We start from the raw sequence: 20,828 nt of genomic DNA on the forward strand, positions 1-20,828 counted from the left end.
TATGAAATAGACTTTATTTAACAATTTGAAAAGGTACTTGATGATAAGTCTTCATAGACTTTACGAGTTTTCCTTTACAACAACATATATATATATTTGAAGTAACAAGAAAATTTCTTGTCCTTTTATCTTTTTCTTATTTTTATTCTATTATTTTTAAAAAATACTGATAATCTTTCTGATAAGAAACTCTACTAATTTACGTTATACTTAAATATACTTGTTAAACTACGTTTTATTATGATATATTATACTTGCTAAACCACTTTTTATTATGACGTTATACGTGCTAATATTATGTCATATTCTTCTTTTTATTTACGTTGCATTATATGATGTCGTGTAGTTTTAATGTAAAGATGTGTAAATTTATTGAAGTTGTATAAAAAAAAAAAAAAAAAAAAAAAAAAATGTAAGAAAATTTCATATTTTAGATAAATATATATGTGATTTCTTTATTTCGAAATAGTAATAAAAATAGCTTAAAAATGTGTTGTGCTAAGCTCTAATGGTAAAAAAAATTAAACATTTTATTTTCCTAAAGAAGGATGGATACTTTTTATTCGAAATTGTTGGGTTCCATACAAATATTTACCTGTTTGTGCTGACCATTTTGATGACAAACTTATTAAATATGGAAAAAGATTTACTTTAAAATGGAATCTTCTTACTGCTCCAACTATTCTAATAGATAAAATTGACGTATCATCGACTATAAGGGTATATACAAAGTTGCTCTGAAATATTTGTGAAAAGTTGAGTTTGATAATTTTGAAGATTATCAAACTCATCTTTTCAAGCACTTTAATTTTGGATAGATTACCAGCCCATATGAGAAATAAAGCTAATGATATCAATTCAACTTTGAATGAGTTAAATGAAACTAGATACTATTCTCCTCAAGGCAGACCTCCAAGTTCAACATCCACGCAATCAAGTGATTATGTGCATCATATGGCTGAGATGCTTTTGCAAAAAGCGGCCCAATATCAAATTGAAAAATATATTGGTGTATATTCAGAGTAATCTTTTTTAATGGTGTTGTTGTCTTTTATGATTGTAGGGCTTCAAAAAGCTGTTCCTTATGTTGTAAGATTGCCACCTGATGTTTGCATATATGGTTTACGGTTGAAAAAAGAAGTTAATGAGTGTATTACATAATTGCCCCAGTCCGGTTTTAAAGTTAAAGCTGCTGTTACAGATAATTTTTCAATCAATATTAATGCCTTTTTAGAGTTTTATAAAGCGTATACTGGAGATGGAAAACTATTTTTTCCTGTTGATGAGTAGTTTAGCTTTTCACATATCGAACGTAATCTGTAAATTCCGTAATTTAGACCATGAGGCTCAAAAGTCAGTTTTAATATTGTAAATCTTAATAATCTCAGAAGAAATAAAAACAAAACAAGTTGAGTGATAGCATCACTGTACATGTATTATTTTTATTTAAGAGAGGCATCACTGTAATGCCTCTTTTGAACGAACTAAGGTCTGTTTTAGTTTCAATATACTTGTAGTCATTAAATGAAGTAACAATACCTGCTACCAGGGGTCATGACAAAAAAATTCTCTTTCTTGTAACCACTAAGTTAAAAATTAACGAATATGTAAGCGAGATTACTTAAATGAATAAAAATTGAGTTGAAGAAGTTTCTTAAAGAAATTATAATTTACAAAATACTTTTTCCCTAAACAAGAACCATGCAAACTTCATATTCAAGGAAAAATTCTCATGAAACAAAAAAGTCCTCATGAAAAAGAAATCTTGAAAAAAATCCAGGGTTTCTTCCATTTTCCGTTTTTTTCTAATTTTAAAAAAAGAAAAAAAAAAAAAAAAAATTGAAAAAGTTGCATAAACTTTCATTTTCAAAATACAACAACATATGAATTCACTTTGCTTACTTTTGCTATTCTATATAACCTACTTTTATAAACTGATGAATTGCTTTTCCGAAGAAAAGTAGGGAGTTTTGTCACGTGACATTTTGTCGCGGAAAAAAAATATATCGTACGTTTTTGAAAAACTTAGTCCAAAAAACGCAACAAATGATTTTATGTAAGTGTAGAAGAATAAAAACCCACCCATGAAAATAAATAGTATATACGTATATATAGATGATTTTTTTTAGAAAAGGTTGCACAACAATAGTTTTTTTGGGGGACGTCGTTTTGCTTTAGAATTGATAAAGATATTTAATTTTAAATGTTTCAGTTTTATTTATATACTAGTAAATTAAGCTAATTCTTTCGTCCCCACATAAAAATAGGTTCTGCAACTATTTATTTATCATGCCAATCAATTTTTTTTTTTTTTTTTGATAGTCTAATAGGGTGGGTTTTTTGTTTTCTAAGTGGAGATTTTATAAATTTCCCCCGTCTTTTGATATTTTATTGCTAACGCAACTTTTTGCGCAAGAAAAAAAAAAGACAAAAAATTTTTTTTTCGGTGCCAAAAGTTTAACGAGATACTTTAAGGAAATATTTCATAAAATATATATGAATTGAAAATATATACCTTATACCTTAAAACACGAATATCTTTGGAACCAAATAAGCTACAGAAGTGGTTGAAACCATTTTGAAAATAAAATATATTAAGGAATCCAATGCATTTGAAATAAAAAAGATTTTCATTGGCTATAAAAATTGCCTAAACTCCCTAAGAAAAGAAAAATGAATTCGCAAACGACTGTTTTAGTGTTAAGACAACACAAACTTCTTTAAAAATTCGCCGTTAAAGGTTTTTGTTTTCCAATAGATAAAAAATTCGTCGATCGGCTATTTAACAATCGCAAAATAAGTTTTATTAGTAAGATTACAAGTAATTTTCTATGATTAAAGATGTCACAGTTTTCCATTTCGTCATCTACTTGAAAATTTTTCGATTTAGCACAATTTGCAAAATGTTTTAAAAAGCATAAATATATAACATATCCAAAATATCTGTTTAAATGATTCTTCGTTTTTTCACAGGTTAATTAGAAAAGCTCTTTAAAAAGCTAATTTTGATTTTTTTAAATATTAACTTTGTTGCATTATCATTCTATAAAAATAATTTTGTTAAAAACTGTTTCGAGATATTCTCTACATCAAATTTGTCAGTTCTTTTAAGTCACTTCCTTTGAAAAAGGAACTTTTTAATAAACTTTTATGTTGTTACCAGACCACTTTTGTTAAGCGAAGTTTGTTAAACAGCGTTTTTAGTCATCTTAGATTTTTTAATGCAATTTAATGTTTGCGTTACTCCATTTGTTTGGTTCAAAAAGAAAATATTTTGTAATAATGTCTTAAACCATAACTCAGTGGTACTTCGAGTATCGAATGAAATATTCTCCACGATCAACAAAATCACTTTTATGTGTTTCCACATGGTACGTAAGTAAATATAAAACAATTATACTTCAGAACATCTTTTGTGTAAAAGAAATTTTAAGTAACAGCTCTTGTTTATCGTTTGTTCTCATGTTAACATGAATGCATCGCTCTAACTGTTCCTAACATCAATTTATTATCGACGTCGTGTAAATCTAAACACTAACAGTCATTTCTTTTGTATACCGCTAGAGACCAACCAAGCACACAACGTTGAAACAACGTTGAAATAACGTTGATCGACGTTGATACATTTCCTTCTCTAGGGCAAGTTGATCACTAATAATCACCATGTTAGCAAACATCGGCTTTTTTGAACATTCAAAGTCCATCAAAAATCAAAACATCAAAGTAAGAAAACGTTCATGACAAAAACATAATAAATACTCTGTCAAATAGTAACTTTTTTGTAACTGAATATATATATATATATATATATATATATATATATATATATATATATATATATATATATATATATATATATATATATATCTGTTATTTAAATGGAGAAAAACAACATTTTAATAGTACTTAAAGTTTCGTGCCTTACGGCAATCATCAGCTATTAATTACAAATTAAAAACGTAAAAAACCGTTTAAAAACGAATCAAATTTACGGTAGAACGAATTCTGACGTAATGAGCAAAAAGACGCAATCATTTAGTCTTCAGTATCAAAAGAGGATAAAAGGAACTTGTTAGCATGTCGACATTTAGATAATATTTCGCTTCTTTTGTTGAGTAGGTTGTTTTCTTTATGCGATAAAATTTCAAACTTCTCGTGAAGGCAAAGGTTACAGGTCTTGGTTTCAGGGTTGGAAGGTTTGCATCGCTTTACAATTCTCCACTTTATTATAGGTGTGATGGCTTTTTCTTTTAATTTCCAAATTTCCTTTTAAAGTTCTGTATCATTCTTATACCTGACCGTATTAAAAGATTTTACATGGTTAGCATATCTTAGCTTAAATGGTGTCTCGCTAATGCCAAAATAAACTTTTTCTTTGAGTTCAAGATTTTCGGAACTCACGATAGCTTTATAAACGATGTTGCTTAATAAACATTGATTGTTTAAAGGGCAAGTAGTTTTGTTAGTACAGTTGCAAGTGTTTTTTGGTATGCTTTTTTGGTCTTGTAAAATTTTGTGGTTATGCGAATTAATGATGGATTTTACGTTTCGCATACAGCTATAACTTACCTTGATCGAATTTCTATTAAAAATTTTGTGCAATCTATGATTTACCGGGAAGTGAAGGTCAACCAATGCAAGTAAACGGTTTCCTATTTTTGTTTCCACGTTTTGACTGAATGGAGGGTTAAACCATATAATGTTTCGCTTGCGTTTTGTATTTTTAGTGGTGGCAACATGATGTTGATAACTAAGTTTACATTTATAGCCTGCTTTATTTAAAGCCTCTTCGTAAGGTGGAGTAGCATTTTTAAAAATAAGTTCGTTTGATGAAGTTGAAGATAATCTTAGTTCAACAGTGCGAGGTAGTCTTTTGATAACACTTGGTGGATGGTTGGAATCACAGTTGACGTAACTCAGTTCGTTATCGCATTTCGAGTAAGGTCGAAAAGAATTATCATTAAGATCAAGTGTCACATCAAGATAATTTACGATTTTCATATTGCATTTGATGGAAATAAGAAAGTCATTACTTTTAAATATTTTCACGAAATGCTTTTTGATTTTTTCCATCTGCTGGCCGTTTTTGTTTTTAAATATTGCTAGCCCGTCGTCACGATATAGCCCGAAATCTTCACTTTTATAATATTGAGAAAGTTGAAATAATAGAAAGATTCCTACTAATTCACATACTTCAGCACCATCGTAAGCCCCCATTGTAACATTGAACTGCCCCCCATTTTTCTTAATCCACGTTTCATTGTTGTTAAAAAGTAAAGATTTTCTTGCATGTTTTATTATTGCTTTTTGCTCCGAGTTTATTAAAAGGTGCTGTTCGGCAAAGTTGATTGCAGCGTTGAGAGTTTTTTCACTTATTGAAGGATAAAAATCATTAATGTCAAAAATTAGAAATTTGTAGAGATGCTTGTTTTTAATTTTTTTAAACCAGTCGGTAACATTTAAGGTGCTTTGCCATTGGTTTACAAGGAGCTTACTTTTGAGTTCATTTTTATCTAAAATTTCTTTCAAGTAAATGTAAGAGGAGAGTCGCAAACATTGTTACTTGCTTTAAATTTTTTTATATATAAAAAATTGAATTAAAAAAAAATTAAGGCTTGATAAAACCTTTTTCAATATTGATAAAATTGAAAAAGTTTCAGTTTTATCAATTCACTTGTTGTGTCAATCATCCAAAAAAATAAATATTTTAGTTTTTTAGATAAATGGCATGTTTCCTATGAAAAACTATGAAGAATTACCGAATTAAAAGATTAAAGTAAAAAAGTTTAGCAAAGAAAAGTTTGAGTTGTTGTGCATTGATGTAAGTTGAGTATGTTATTTGTGATTTGTTTAGAAAGATTTGGTAGAATTTAATTGTTGAAGTGTTGATTGTGATAAAAATTCGATTTTATTCTGAGTTGTTGTGCATATTTATTTCAAAATGGCAGCCGCATTAGAAAGGAAAGTAGCGAGAAAGAGAGCATTACGAGTAGGTTTTGAAAATTTTTTGAGCGAAATAAAAGAGTAATTAGAAAGTGAGGAGTTTAACCATGCCTAATTAATATGTTTAAATAAAAATAACTTAAGCGAGAGTTACGAGAGATTAAAGAATATTGATGAAAAAATGTTAAATAATTTAGATCAAGAGGATTATGAAAATGACGTTTTGGAGAGTGCAAGAGTAATTGAGTTTTATCATGTGTTGATGGCTGGAGTGACACTAAAATTAAAGAGCAAAGTAAACAAATTAGATAAAGATTCTGTTAAAAGTTTAAATCAATCAAAGTGTATTTTACCTAAGTTAGAATTGCAAGTTTTTAATGGGTATTCCGTAGATCGGGCTGATTTCTGGAACCAATTTACTTTATCAATTCATAGGCATGAAGATTTGTGCGATATAGATCGATTTAACTATGTTAAAAAAATATTTGTTTGGCCAAGCATTGGCTACTATTTCAGGATTTTTACTTTGTTCGGAAAATTATAAATAGGCAATCGAAATCTTGACTATTAGATATGGGAATACGCAAGTTTAAGTTTCAGCACATATGGGTTCTTTATTAAAAATAAAGAAAATTAAAGATTTTAATGATCTAGAAGAATTAAGAAAACTTTATAATGATATGGAGAGCTGCGTACGCAATCTTAGATTCCTAAAAATAGAAACAACAACTTACGGCTCTTTGTTAATTCCTATCCTTAAAGAGAAACTCTCAGAAGAACTTTTGATTTTAATTTCTAGAAAATTTGCCGGAGAGTTGTGGACTTTAGATAGACAATTACTCGCATTTTTTTAAAATTATTTGCGACTGATTGCATTACTTGAGATAATTTATTGCACTTATTTATTTAGCAACTTTAAATGTAACTTTTGACAATTGGCACGTCTAATGGAGGATTGGGAACTTGCACAAAAGTAGGCAACAGCCAGTTACATTGTGATTGTTTACTAATAATATTTTAAAATGATTTTTCGCTCATATTTGTAACAGGGCTCCAAGTAGTTGGCAACCAGGTAAACAACTTGTCTGGAGTTCTTTGTAACTTTAAGCAATGCTTGAAGGCAATTTGCACCCTGTGTAAAATTTACAGGTACTAAACAAAGAAGTTAAACTAATTGGAAATGTATAACCTAGTTTTTCGTCTTCGCTTTCATGGGGAGGAAGGTCATCTGGATCTGAAGATAGTGATGGATTTTCTTTTTCACAATCACTTCCTTTTTCGTTTTCAGTATCAACATCACCTAGACCTTATGATGACAGAGCGCTTGACTGGCTAGAAAACCTTTTCGAAATGTTTTTCTCTCTTACGCACGTCCAATTTTAATTTCAAAATTTTAAAATTACAACCTTTCTAACATTACTTTAAGAAACGGAAAAGGAAACAATAAGGGTCTGCGTATCGTTTCATTTCCATATCGTTATCATACCGATATGATATCGGAAAAAAAAAGTGTCATCGGAATGATTACGAAGTAATATCGTTATAAAAATTTTAACCGGTACTATAGTTAGTTTAAATCTTGGTGTATACCGGAACTCTCGTCATTCCGATAATTTTTTTTTCCCGATATATCGGAATGATACCAATATGGAAAAGAAACGATACGCAGACCCTTTGGAAACAATTTTGAAAACACACAATGATGCTTTGGGATCGCTTTTGCTGGTTTTGGCTAACCTCGAATTTTCCGTAACAACCAATCAGAGTTAAACATTTCAAACAAATGGTGACATACACTAATTTTGCCAACCGGATTGCGTGAATAGCAAAAGGAAATGTATTAAATTTTGTTTAATTGCTAAAAGGCCATGTGAAAATGTAATTATTGCGATTATTACGGTTACATTCCACTTTGGTAACTTTTTTAAAAATCTCAATTATTTTTTCACAGAATACTCAACAGGACCGTTCGAGAATTATCTTTGAACGGGTAATTGGGTTAGAGAACCGATATGATCAATAACTTTCGGGTACAGATAACTTAAATTAGCCGGAAAACTGAATCGGGTAGGGTATGAAAAATTTCAATTAGCCGATTTTATCGGCTTTATCGTGTAATACACGTTCGGGTAATTGGAGTCCGATAAAATTATTTCTGGCTTTTATCGGTGTCCGATACACGTTCGGATCTGGTCTCGTTCGGTTCCTATCGGGACCCGGACATTCCCGCTAGCTGATTACATTGAGATTTGTATTTTCCAAATATAGAATTACCTTGTTTCTTCCAAATACAGAATTAAATTGAATCAATAAATTATTTTCACGATTTCAAGAATACAATTATTTATTCTTGAAATAATTGCATCAATTATTTTATCAAAAAAAAATGCTGCATTTCATACGAATAAACGGGTCTGGAGTAACATTTTTTAATCCGTATGTTAATTTAAAACTTTGTTGTTATATACTTTTTTAAAGTTTGTTCTACCAACATTATTCGAACATCCAAGAGATAAAAATGGATTTAAATGTCCTTCGAACAAGCAGTGCAAACATGAAAAGCTAAATTATCAGTAAAAAATTAATAACTTTTAATATTACAGCAAATGTGTTTAATACAAGGGGGAAAAATGCTTTACATAACATTACATCGATCATAGGTTCATCAATCAAACTAAAGAGTTGCACACCATAGTTTCTACTATTATCACGCTAAACTTTTTAGTGTGATTCAAAATAAATCCAGAAACTTGAATAAAAAAAATCGCAGGTGTTGTCCTTTTTCTTATTATGTTCAAAATTAGTGGATTACGTCATTGACTCAAATGATAAATTTGCGTGACGTGTTGCTCTAGAACTCAACTCACTTCTTTTTCTTCGATTTTACCATAAAACGCGAGATAAACGCGTTTCTTTAGAAAATCTCCTACAGCTACACAGCTTACTAAACTGTTGAGTCGCACTTTGCGAGACATTCAATTACTCTAGAAGGATAGAAATATCATCACATGAATTATTACGATCTCAGGTGGTGACGTTTTCTGCTATGTTTGCTGTAAGTTTTTGAAACTTTATTTTTGTAAGTTTGTCGAGTCTTAGACTTTTTTTCAAGGTCAGATAATTTTTTAATACTTGGAATCAAAATTTGAGCATCAGATGCATGAACTAAACTTTTGTCTCTTAAGCGGCGTTTTTTCAATGGATACATCATCTCCGTTTCTGATGATAAATCTTCCAAGTTCTCTAAATAGGAGCTTGAAGCCGGTCTTTCGAACTCAAATGTTTGTTCTGAAATCGGTAGTTGCACTGATTGATCTACTGGTATGAGGATATTTCCTTGATTGCTGTAATGTGCCTCTCCAACTTCTTTATGATGAAGCTCATATAAATGATCGTTGTTTCTGTAGTCTTCATTGTGATGTACATCGTGAACAATCGGTTTGTACTTAGGCTTCAGCTGTTCGCTCACTAATACCTCGTACGGATTTTGTTCAACTCTTTCTACAAATGGTGGCATTGCTACAATAGGAGGTTTTGAATCATTCTCCAAAACAGCCGATGGGTAAAGATGATGCATTGAGGAAGTATAAACGGCTTTTTGCGCGCTAATTAAATGATTAGAAGCTGTCAGAGGAGGAGCTGCATGAGAAACTCGCGATCCATAATGAGGAACATGAGAGCTGTCGTAAGTTGTAACGAAATGTGAACTCGTTACATAGGGTTCATTGTACTTTTCTGAGGTGTAAACTTGATTGAGATGATTCTCCCCAGCATGCTGTTGCTCTTGATAATGAAGTAACTCTTCAGGGTCTATATTTGAAATGAATAACAAATAGTTAGTTTAAGCATACATGATAATTATAGAACAAAAATAATAACATAAAAACACAGTTGTTATCTATAAAAGAAATTGAAAGCTGGAAATTATTTGAAATAAATAAAGAATAATTAGAATAATTATACACATTAATTACAGAACTGTTGCAGTTAAAGCATAAAAAATCCAGTTGTAAACTTTAAAAGAATCATATTTGAATTTACTTTATTTTCTTACCTTCTTATAATTTTTAAATATCTTAAAAAAGGCTATACCTAAAACCTCAAGTTTTTCATGCTCTGAATTTGGGCCATCGTAAACAACTTTGGCAAGAGTGTGATGGTGTTGTGTTTCCATTGGTTGATAAGGGGCGTTGGTCAGAGGCGCATAAGCCAAACCAATACCTTGACCAGGCGCAACTCTTCCTTCACTTATTGCAGTTATGACAGGATTCTGATAGAGTAACTCCGATTCTAAATCTTGTCCTGTAGATACAACATGTAATGGACTCTTGTTATTGTATGACGAACCGCTCTTCTGATTCTCGTAACAAGAGAAGCATATTTTCGAAGCAAGTACTTCAGTTGCTTTTGATTTGCCTAAACCGATTAGCATCCTTTGACGACACGCCTCGCACCGCTCTTGTAGCGATTTGAAACCTTTTGAAAGAGTAAGATTTCCATAAAAACTACCGACAAGTTGAGCAAACAAAGAATTCTCGTTGTTTTTGTTACTTTTACTTGGTTATTTACCTGTTTTGTTGGTTGCGTGTTTGTTTGTTAACTTTGTTTCGGTCATTTTCGTCATTTTTTTCTTCTTCTTTGCAATAAATGCAAACCAACCTGAAGAGAAAGTTTTCAGTGTCGCAGATTTGATTTCAAAAAAGAATAGATGTAAAATAATTATGCTTCATTAAAACGATCAACTTTAGCGACGTTCAGATCTATATAAGAATAAAACAAAAATATTCAAAACCTTTTTTGATTTTATCATGAAGGAGATTGCTAGTTAATAGCAAGTTTTCGTAGTCAGTATACAGAGTGTGACTAGGAATTGGTATTGAAGAAACATCCGATAAAAGGCTGTTTGTTTTAAAAGCGCTGCCAATACCCACAGTAAATATTTCAACGCCTTCAGAAAAATAAAATGTTAAGTTTTTTGTTACTTGAAGAAACTTAAAATAATTTTTAAAAGATTTAAAAAAAAAAATTTTTTTTTAAATTTCATAGTAAAAATAAAAGTATTATTGAAAATGACGTAAACCTTGACTTTTTATTTTGTCAGCTGTGACAGCTATATTTTGTATGTAATAGGGAGCACCACCCAAAATCACGCAGAGTTGTTGAACACCGGTCTTCCTCTTTCCGACTTGAAATATATTGTCGCTCACAAACATTAACGCACTGGTAAAGTTTCCCAAGCCTCCCATATATCTTCACAAAGTAAACATATTAATTGAAATTATTGCGGTAAATAAAAAGTGTTTTTGATTTATGTAATAAATTTTCAGATTGATCTTATCTAGTTAAGAAATGGTACAAAGGGTGTGAACTAAGCTTGACGTGGCTTCTTGACATGCATGCTTGACATTGTATTACTTAAAGTTATTGTCATGTATGCATCTAATGATCAAAAGCAACCATCAAAGTTTTATGCAAGAATCTTGAGCTCATTCAGTATAAATATCACAATGAAAATAAAAAACTGCTTGAATAGAAACCGCTACCTTTTCTTTTCCACCCCTTAGATTCAATTACTTACCGCATTGAAGAAATTGCTAATTGAACTTTTTGTGGGTTGTTGGAGAGAAGAGCATCCACTCGTTGAAGTTGTCCGAAAGAGACAACGCTCACTAAAACTTCGGTGTCGTTCATCAACTTAGAAACAAAATCCCCAACGAATTGTTGAATTAAAGTGAACTCAATTTCATCAATTGCACTTGAAACATCGACAAGTAGAACAAACTCATGGAAGTTCGAATGCGCTGAAAGTGAAATTTAAAAAAATGGTTTCATAGCATTTTTTTAATGAGTTTTTTAAACAGGAAATGATATTGCGCTTGAAATTATCTTTAAATTTAGAACTTTATTAAGAGTAAAGTACATTGAAACAAACAAAATCAAGCCTATTACTACAAAAGTTTGGTTTTAAGCGCTTTATATGTTGAATAGTTACGTTGAAAGGAGAAAATGTGACTTACATGTTAGTTTGTTTGGTGAACTGAGTTTACGCGTGTTTTCTGTTTGGTCCTGAGAAAGCAATATGTTTGTCATATTTAAGACAAGCTTCAGTATATTTTTTTCTATCGCTAAAAGTTGTCCTTTTTTCATTTTTTTGACGTCAGTGACGTCATCTTCTTTTGCAATCCTCTTTTTTCTTTTCTGCTCGTTATTTGCTTTGTTAAACTTTTGATTGGATTTCATGTTGGTCTTGTTTTCCGTTAATCCGCCGTGTTTAGAATACTTTTTTGGCCTTAGCTTTTTTTTAGATCTTTTTTTGTATGTCATTTTCAAACTCGACACTGGCTTGTTTTCGCTGTGAATGGCGTTAAACTTTTTAGTTAAGCCGTTTAGTTTTTCTGCTTCTTGTTTTACATTTTTGCTATTATCTGACGTAACTCCATTTATAGAAAACCTTAAAAGATCTGTAACTGGATCTGACATGATTTTCTTTTCCATTTCTAACTCCCTTAACAACGTAGAAGCCGGTACGGTTTCATTGTAGTTCATGGACGGAACTGAAATCGTTTGGTTTCCATTTTCTAAATAATAAAAGTGTTCTGTGGTTAGATTCACTAAACTGTTTTCGAACAACCCAACGGCCGGTTCTTTGAAAGTCGCTGACGTATTTTGGTTTATGTTTGCACTTCCTGTCTGGAAAAGTTGATACGTTTCGTTTGTCGGAGATGTAAAATACGAGTTAGTCCCATTTAATGGAAGTGAAAAGTATTGGTACGTTTCGTTTAACGGAGATGTAAAAGTTTGATATGTATCATTTGATTGAGGTGAGAAAAACGCGGTTTTATTCGAATGAGAGGAGTCTAATTCCTCGGAATTTAAAACGTAGTTATTATATAACGGCATAGTGTTGCTTTTTAAATCAGATTGTTGTAAGAGTTCGTCATTTTTATAGTCAACTTTATCAGACGGATTGTCAGGTGGCAGACGGTATTTCGTGATCGTGTTTTGGGAATCATTTCCCACAACATAAGCTTTGTTTGTTTGTTTCGATTGTTTTTTTTTCAACTCGGCTGTCATCTTGTTTAACTTTTTAAGGATCGCATAGCTTTTTAAAGCCTTCTGCTGGATTTTCTTTTCTTCTTCTTTAACATCCATACTTTGATCTTGTTGTGGTGCAGTGCGATGACTAACTTTATTGATTAGATCAAATATACTATCCTTCTCAACAGCGAAATCTTTGCTTTTGCACCTTGAACCGGTAACACAGCGTCTTTCGTAGTTTTTATCTGAACCAGAGTCTGGATAGGTCAACTGATTTTTTATAGGTACCGCGTAAATAGGTCCTGAATGATCGTGCCGCCCAAAGGTCGAATGAGGATTTTGCATCTGTATAAGAGCAGTGTCATGAAAGTAACCGTCGGGATGATAGCCATTATGCATTTGACTTGTAGTTAAAATCTCATACGGATTCTGCCCATGATGAGGTGGAGGAGGTTTTATTATAACAGGTACAGGAAGAGGATTCTTGTGATGGCATTCTCTTTCGTGATAAGTTGTTCCATGATAAGGACCTTCGCCTCCTAAACCAGACTCCCCATGATGGCCTAAAAAAAAAAAATTTCAAAAAACTCTGCTCTCCAGGGAACTTTGCTAGCAAAATTTTACTAGATGACAGAAATTTTATTAAAATGATGAAAAATCAAAACAAGAACCAAGCTGAATCTGATACTTTGATTAAAAGAAGTGCTTGTTTAAATTAGAGTGTGTTATTCTATTTTTTAAAATTTAAATTATAGCGTGCTATGTTATTTTTTTTTCAACTTTATGAGAACAATTCTTTACCCCTTTGTCCTATGTGTTGCGGATCCATGTTTGGTCCGCAATAATAAACAGGATGAGCCTCAGATGGATGCGCTATGCAATGGTGTACTCCTCCTAAACTATGCTCTTCATCTTCTTCTCGATAGCACGAGTCTCCGTGATGGCAGCCTGAAATGCAAACAACAGCTTATATATATATATATATATATATATATATATATATATATATATATATATATATATATATATATATATATATATATATATATATATATATATATATCTTTATGTATATTTATATACACACATATATATATATATAATATTAAAAGTATATGTTAATTATACATTTATAAAATTATATATTAGCTGTAAAAATATTAAAAATAACATTTTTAGTAAATAATTCATTTCTAGTATTTAAATATTTACATTCATGGTGATGGTGATGGTCATGGTCATGGTCATGGTAATGGTTTGGTTCATGTTCTTGACAGTGACTGGGATAATATTGTTCATGGTTACAACTGTGCTCGCACTCATGATCATCATGATCATCATGTTCATCATGGTGATTATCACAATCATTTTCTTCTTCACCATGGTGATAGTAAGGTGCATCATCAATATATTCAGGACTATGCCTACAATGGCCAGAATGACTGAAGCTGTTCAAAAGTTCCGGATTGTGAAGCAAACTAAATGATGGTTAAAAACAGTCAAGAGAAAGCGCACAACAAAATGAGTTTGCAAAGATATTAAGTTGTAAATAAAAAATAGCAGCTATTGTAGAAGACGAAAACAAAATGGTGTCTTTTCAAAGTAGATTGCAGTGTTTTAACAAGTATTTTTTCAAACTTTTATCAATGAATACCAAAATGAAAAAATCTTTTAAAATTCTTACCCAAATGAATGAAGCTCGCGGTTGTATGCTGAAGATCTTTTATCTTCATTGTTTGTGCATCCAAAACACTTACACTTTTTATTAACATTTCTTTTATTACATAACTCCCAGTTTACACCAACACAAGTTCGATCCTTTCTCAATGCAACTAATTTTTAATAAGATTGTCAGCAACAAATCGTATTTTTAAAAAAGATTTTAAAAGAACTATTTATGCAGTAAATAAAAAAATTGATGCATTGTAAAAATATGTTGATCGTAGAAAATATCAAACCCACAATATAAAAACATTATAACAAAAAATTTATCTGGAGTTAGCGCACTTTCATAACATTTCAATCTATTTCATCATTTAATTATTTTCATCATTTAATTATAATTATTTAGTTATCTCTTAGATAATTACCATTTAGAATATCATCATACATGGATGTAACAGGATTCCAAAAATCTTAAGGTTTAATTGACTTGGTTCTTGCGCACAGAAATAAAAATATTCCGACAGCATCAAATTGTAACAAATCATAAAAATTCGATAAATATGAAGATTGATATAAAAATTACTGCACTATTTACCTGGAGGACGATCACAGATGATTTTTATTCCGGTCCACAATCCGTACGGTACAAATCCATACGGTACAAATGAAAACAATTCGGTACTTTGGTGTTTATAGTTAGATGCAGATATTGGAGGCCGAATATATTTGCGAAGGGTGCGGTTTGATTTCAGCTGCTTTTTTGAATAAACATGAAGTGTCGGCTTCGCAAATTTAGAAAATGGAGAACTTTTTTTTTTGTCGATCTCATCAGATTTCGATGTTTCGCTGGAATTATGTAAATTATTGTTTAACAAACCTTTGGCTATTTGATTGTTCGTTTTAACCTTCGTCTTGTTACCATCGTTACTTAAAATATCACTTCCTAACTTAAGGATTTTTTCAGGACTATTTGTGTGATTCGTTTCGTTTTTCTGAAGATTTTTAAAAAATGTTGAGTTTTTATCTTGCTCGTTTGCTTTCTTTTTGTTGGGAAAATTTTGCCCAACCTCTATCGTGTGATTTTTTGCTGACTTGCCCTTAGAATTGTCCTTGAATTGACCATCGTCCTCATGATTTCCACTAACCTCAAAGAGTTCAGGTAAATCACCGCTATCTCCGCTAAAATCCTCTGTTTCATTCTGTAACATTGTGACCAAATTTGTGTTTCCATTTAGAGATTCTTTGGAAGAATTTTCGCCAAAATCTTTCTTTTTTTCATTTTGAGCGAAGAGTTTTATTTCGTCTTTTTTGTCGCTTTTCCCGATAGTTTCAACACCTTCGTTTTTTTCACTTTCGTTTTCTATAAACAGTTTTTCTTCTAAAGAGTTTATACGTCTCCCAATATCTGGTTCATAATCTCGGGGCCGGTCGTTTTTCCTAGAAACCGCCTCATTTTCCCCAAGATCGCTATCATCAAAGAACTTAAAAACCACGGGAAGCTTTTTTACAATGGAAAACTTCGCTCGCCGAAATAAATTGTCGTTTTTAACCAAATCACCTTTATACTCTTTATATTGGTTATCTATTTGATTTGAGTCTAGGTCTTTGTAGAAAGAAGGTGAATTTACAGTTTTATCATCAGTTAAATGTACATATCCTTCTGATGAACGCACACTTTTTGATATCGGGTAATCCAAGCTGTTGTAAAGAGCATCACCATTAGATACATGTGAAAGCGGAACAGTTACTGGATAAACATTGTCTAAATTTTTTCTAACTTTGTGAAAGGAACCTCCCCATGGTTTATTAAAAACAGCGGTTGGTGTTTCAGCAGCTTCGTTCAGTAAAATAGTATCCAAAGTCATCGGTGGTATTCTTGTTGGTTGAGATGGACCGTAATGAGTGCCAGGGGCATATGAAGTTAAAAAATCAACAGGAACATGATTTTCATTAATAAAATTTGCACCAGATGTTTGCATATTAGGACGATAATGATTGTAATTGACATTTGAAACAGGGAGAACGGGGGAGATTCTAAACTTAAAGGGATGGAAAATGTGATTAATTGGGCGAATTTTGACACTTTCGGTATAAGCCGCTGGATTTAGCGATGTCAAGGTATTCAAATTGTTACAAGGAGGTACGTAAGGTATCTCTACGCCGTCAGCAACCGGATTGCAATTTTTGTCATAAAAGTTTTTGCTACTTGTACCAAAATAGTTTGGCTTTGAGAACTGTAATAAAGACGGAGGTGTTTTGGCCATGCTTTCCGAAGACTGTAGGCTGTTTTCCGAACTTAACGGAGTTAATGTATGGTGCTCATCGATGTGTCCGTTGGTAGCTGCATTACCCTTGCCTAAGATTGTGTTCGAAATGATTGTGCTCTCTTCGGCAGACTTATTTTGATGCAATGTAATCTTCTCTGGAGAAATATCAACTTTTATATTCTCGACTATTGGTATTGGTTGAGGGGCGAGACCGATGTCATCGAAAAGCTTTAACTGAATATTTAACGACGATGTTTTATTCAAATTTGTTTGTTTACTTGACGTTTTCGGTTCATAAACATTTTCATTAGGGGGTGCATTATCACCACGCAACATATGAGCCGTTTTATTATCTCTCTGATTATCAATGGCATTAGCAAAATGCAATAACGAACCATAGCTAGTAACGTCTTTATGAGTTTCAACATTATTGATGTGCTTTTGGGATATTGCTTGCGCTGCTTCCAAAGCAGTTATTAGCTCTTCTTTAGTTTCTTGGAGATTACTTGCGCCGTCTGCAACTTTGTCTAATTCAAGTTCACTCACGTCAGGTCTTAGTTCTTTCCTAGACTCCAACGGAACGTTTGTCGCGTTGTTTAACTTTTCATCAAAATCTTCTTTTGCATTTTCGTTGTTTTTCAAACTGTAAAGATTTTTATCACTTCTATCGTTTTCTTTTATCTCGGTTTTATTCATTTTGCTGCTGATTTCCTTCAATTTTCCTAGATACGGAGAAATGCGGCGAATAAAATCTTCGTATTCTTTTGAAGTGTTTTTTTCAGCAGCTGCAGACAGCTGCTTTAAAGCAAGTTCTACAGCTTCTAGGTTTTTAACTTTTGAATTTTGTTCAACTTTTAACTTCTTCTTCTTGTTCCTTTTATTTTCTAAAAGGTTTGTAATTTCTAGAATTGCATCATTATAGACCTCATTCTTCAGGATGTGCTCTAACCTTTTACTATCGTCACTACCTGTCAGGTATTTGTTTAAAACATAATCTGCGTTAAAGTGCGGTTCGTTGAGACGATTTCGCCAGATTTTTGGCGGCAAACCTGCGGGATAGAACAAATCAGACTTTGATGTGGTTTTTACGCTCGGTAAACGCGCATTTTTCGCCTTTTGCAAAGTTAAATACTTTAAAGCTGCTTTGATCAGATCAAGTCGTTCATGATTTTCAGAGCGTTTTTTTGCTCTCTCAAATTTTAGTGATAAAGGACTTTTAAACTTGTGTACATGATTTTTGTTTTCACCGTTTTTCTCGTTAACAAAGCTGTTGTAAATGTGAACAAGACCGTTGATTGTACGCCTAACTTCTCGATTGCGCTTTGTAATGTCATGGGAGTGTATCTTTTTAACTTCAAACAAATCTGGATTTGCTCCTGCATGATTTGCTACTTCTTTAACAAACGTTTTAAAAGATTCCAAGTTGTTTTCATGAACAGGTTCGTTATTGCGTTTATTTGCACGAACGTCTTGATTTCTTTTAACGTGACTCTCATGAAGTCTGACCCTGTTTTCGCTACTGCTTCTTGATCTATGGTCGTGATCAAAGTGTTCGTAGTTAAGATAATTGTTAGATCTTGCATGGTGATGGTTAGTGTATTTTTCCAATATTTCAAAATGTGGGTCGTCGTCGTTGATATCATTGCGGTTATTCGAACTCCTGTCATCTAAATGTACGTGCTTGTAATCATTATCTTTATTGTTTTGATAATCTTCCTCTTGATGGCTATGATGTACATGATGATTATTGTTTAAAACACTTTGATCCACGTCATCAATCTCTGGATTATTGTATTGTTCATTTCTAAACTCGCCGCTGACGGTTGCTCCGTAGCTGTTTACATTGGAGGGCATGGACGGATGAAAATCGTCCATAGGAGTTTCTCTGTCATCTTTTTCAGAACCGAGATCGTTTTCGTAGTCAAAAATTTTTGAATTAGGTACTGGGGCTAGTTCTGCCTCCTCATCCCATTTGTCATCTTCTGTTTTTCTGCTATTCTTCCCGTACTGATGCATTTCTTCGCGTAATATTTTATCAACATCTCTCTCTTTACTCATTATGATATCATTTATTAAAGGCGAACCTTTTGAATCTCGGAAGGTTTTTCCGGCTCTATTTTCATCACGATCATCATCACTTTCATCATTTTCTTCTTCTAATGTAGGATTTTCTTTGAATTTAAATTTCCTATCTTTTCTACCTTCCTCTTTTTCCTCATCTTCTTTCTCATTAAACAACCAATCGAACTTCGAATCACCACTACTGGTTGATTTTCTTGCGTCGCTTAGCAATGATCTACCCAACGAGCGGATTTTTGAATTATTTATTACCAGCGCACTGGGTTTAACTTTATGAGAACCCAAAATGGGATTCCATTTTCTGTTTACCTCCTTATATATATTTTTATGCAAAGCAGACTCTTTAGTCAAAGGGTTTGAATTAACTGCACTCTCTCTAGATAATTCAGATTTACTAGGAGCTACATCGATGCCTATTTCTGGCTCCTTATCCTTAGATGATGCTGTCATTACTGCATCGTCAGTCGCACTCATCATCGGAATATTTATCGGACTTCCATCAGATGAAACGGGACCATACGGCGTTACAGAAAAACTTTCCTCTGATTTATCGTCTAACTTAAACGTCTTAGCTGAGCGCGAAATAGGATTTGTGGTTTCAACTTGAGAGGGAGTTCCGGGCAGCTGAAGAATAGAAGATTTCCCTGCGCTGCTCAAATTTAAGTCAAACACCGTTGTTTTAGAGCCAATTTGCGAAGATTGGAGTAAAGGTAACCCATTTAAGGTTGGACCTGAAACTGCAGGCACAGGACTAAAAGATTCAGGTTGCGGAGCTCTCATATGCGAAATGTCAATTCTTTCCATACTTCCTGTACCATCCGTTCCAATGATTTCCGGAAGTTCAGAATGACTTACAAAATTACTTTTAACTGGATTTGGAACTTCAATTGCCATTCTAATGTCACCAGTGACGTAGTGGGTAAAAGGGATAGTACTTTTAGTTTTAGCATCACTGGAAACGTCATCAGTTTTGTCGGTGGCATGATAATCGTCGTTTTCATTATTTTGATGGCTCAAAAGTGACAGAAAGTGTCTTTTTTGTGTATTACTAGCATTCTTAAGTGTATTTTGATTTTTAAAGGCTTTCTGTGAGTGTCTTAACAGAGTACGTTTCGTAGATTTTAGAACAGGAGTTTTTCCGCGAGATACTAAACTGCGAGAACTTATAAGTTGATGAGAATAAGTCGGCTTATTTAGTTCTGAATCTACTTTTTCGTAATGTTGTGGAAGAGCGGCAGCGAAATCATGAAATTGGTGAATTATTGATTCAGGTTCTTCTCTTGACAACTGCAGATGTTCTAGAGTTTTGTGGCTTCTTGTTCTTTTATGAATTATTGCATTTGTATTAATGCCGAACCTTTTATCTTGACTTTTTTCTTCCTTTCCATTCAAATCTTTTTTTTCTCTATACAAACTGACGCTTTCGAGCTGCAAACTTTTTTTGGAACTTTTACTACGGTCAGCATCTTCAACAGTTGGTGGTTTATCATGGTCCACATGGTTGATATTTTCAGCATTATTTCTCTGCTGTACGTCCGGAACGAAACCGTTCGCATGTACTACAGTGTTAAAATCGTTAGTTGTTTTGTTTTCTAACGAACGACCAAGTGCTTGTGGCACTTTGATAGCGGATTTAAATACGGTTGCTTTTAATTTAGAATCGAGATTACCAGTAGTGGAAGGAGATGGATGAGTTATATTTTCTAAATCAACACGAGTCAATATGCTACTAACATTACTGAGTTTCTCGTTATAATTTCCGGGTACTTTTGTTTCTTTGTCATCTCCGCTGTTGAACGTTTCACTCACTTGCAATATTTCCGATTTCCCTGCACG

General features: G+C 32.5%; 1 protein-coding gene across 14 annotated transcripts in view; it reads right to left on the reverse strand.

Moving 5' to 3' along the window:
• Positions 1-8,510: 8,510 nt before the first annotated feature.
• Positions 8,511-20,828, reverse strand: part of LOC145201928 (uncharacterized) — a 45,438-nt gene continuing 33,120 nt past the window's right edge. For 13 of the 14 annotated variants that reach the window (XM_090082503.1, XM_090082502.1, XM_090082499.1 and 10 more), the window contains 11 exons: positions 15,242-20,821; positions 14,666-14,813; positions 14,194-14,459; positions 13,783-13,929; positions 11,961-13,544; positions 11,522-11,744; positions 11,024-11,193; positions 10,736-10,891; positions 10,513-10,602; positions 10,036-10,419; positions 8,511-9,753 (listed from right to left, as the gene is read on the reverse strand). In XM_090082503.1, coding sequence (XP_089938629.1) covers positions 8,960-9,753; positions 10,036-10,419; positions 10,513-10,602; positions 10,736-10,891; positions 11,024-11,193; positions 11,522-11,744; positions 11,961-13,544; positions 13,783-13,929; positions 14,194-14,459; positions 14,666-14,813; positions 15,242-20,821 — 9,542 coding nt within the window. In that variant the 3' untranslated portion in view covers positions 8,511-8,959. Of the gene's footprint in view, positions 9,754-10,035; positions 10,420-10,512; positions 10,603-10,735; positions 10,892-11,023; positions 11,194-11,521; positions 11,745-11,960; positions 13,545-13,782; positions 13,930-14,193; positions 14,460-14,665; positions 14,814-15,241; positions 20,822-20,828 lie in introns of those variants that run through there. The other variant, XR_016450923.1, reaches the window with a different exon arrangement.

Source organism: Hydra viridissima, unplaced genomic scaffold (genome assembly GCF_058129835.1).
Source record: "Hydra viridissima isolate aposymbiotic clone 2 unplaced genomic scaffold, HvirCarnegie_v1 scaffold_3, whole genome shotgun sequence".
Taxonomy (NCBI): Eukaryota; Metazoa; Cnidaria; class Hydrozoa; order Anthoathecata; family Hydridae; genus Hydra; species Hydra viridissima.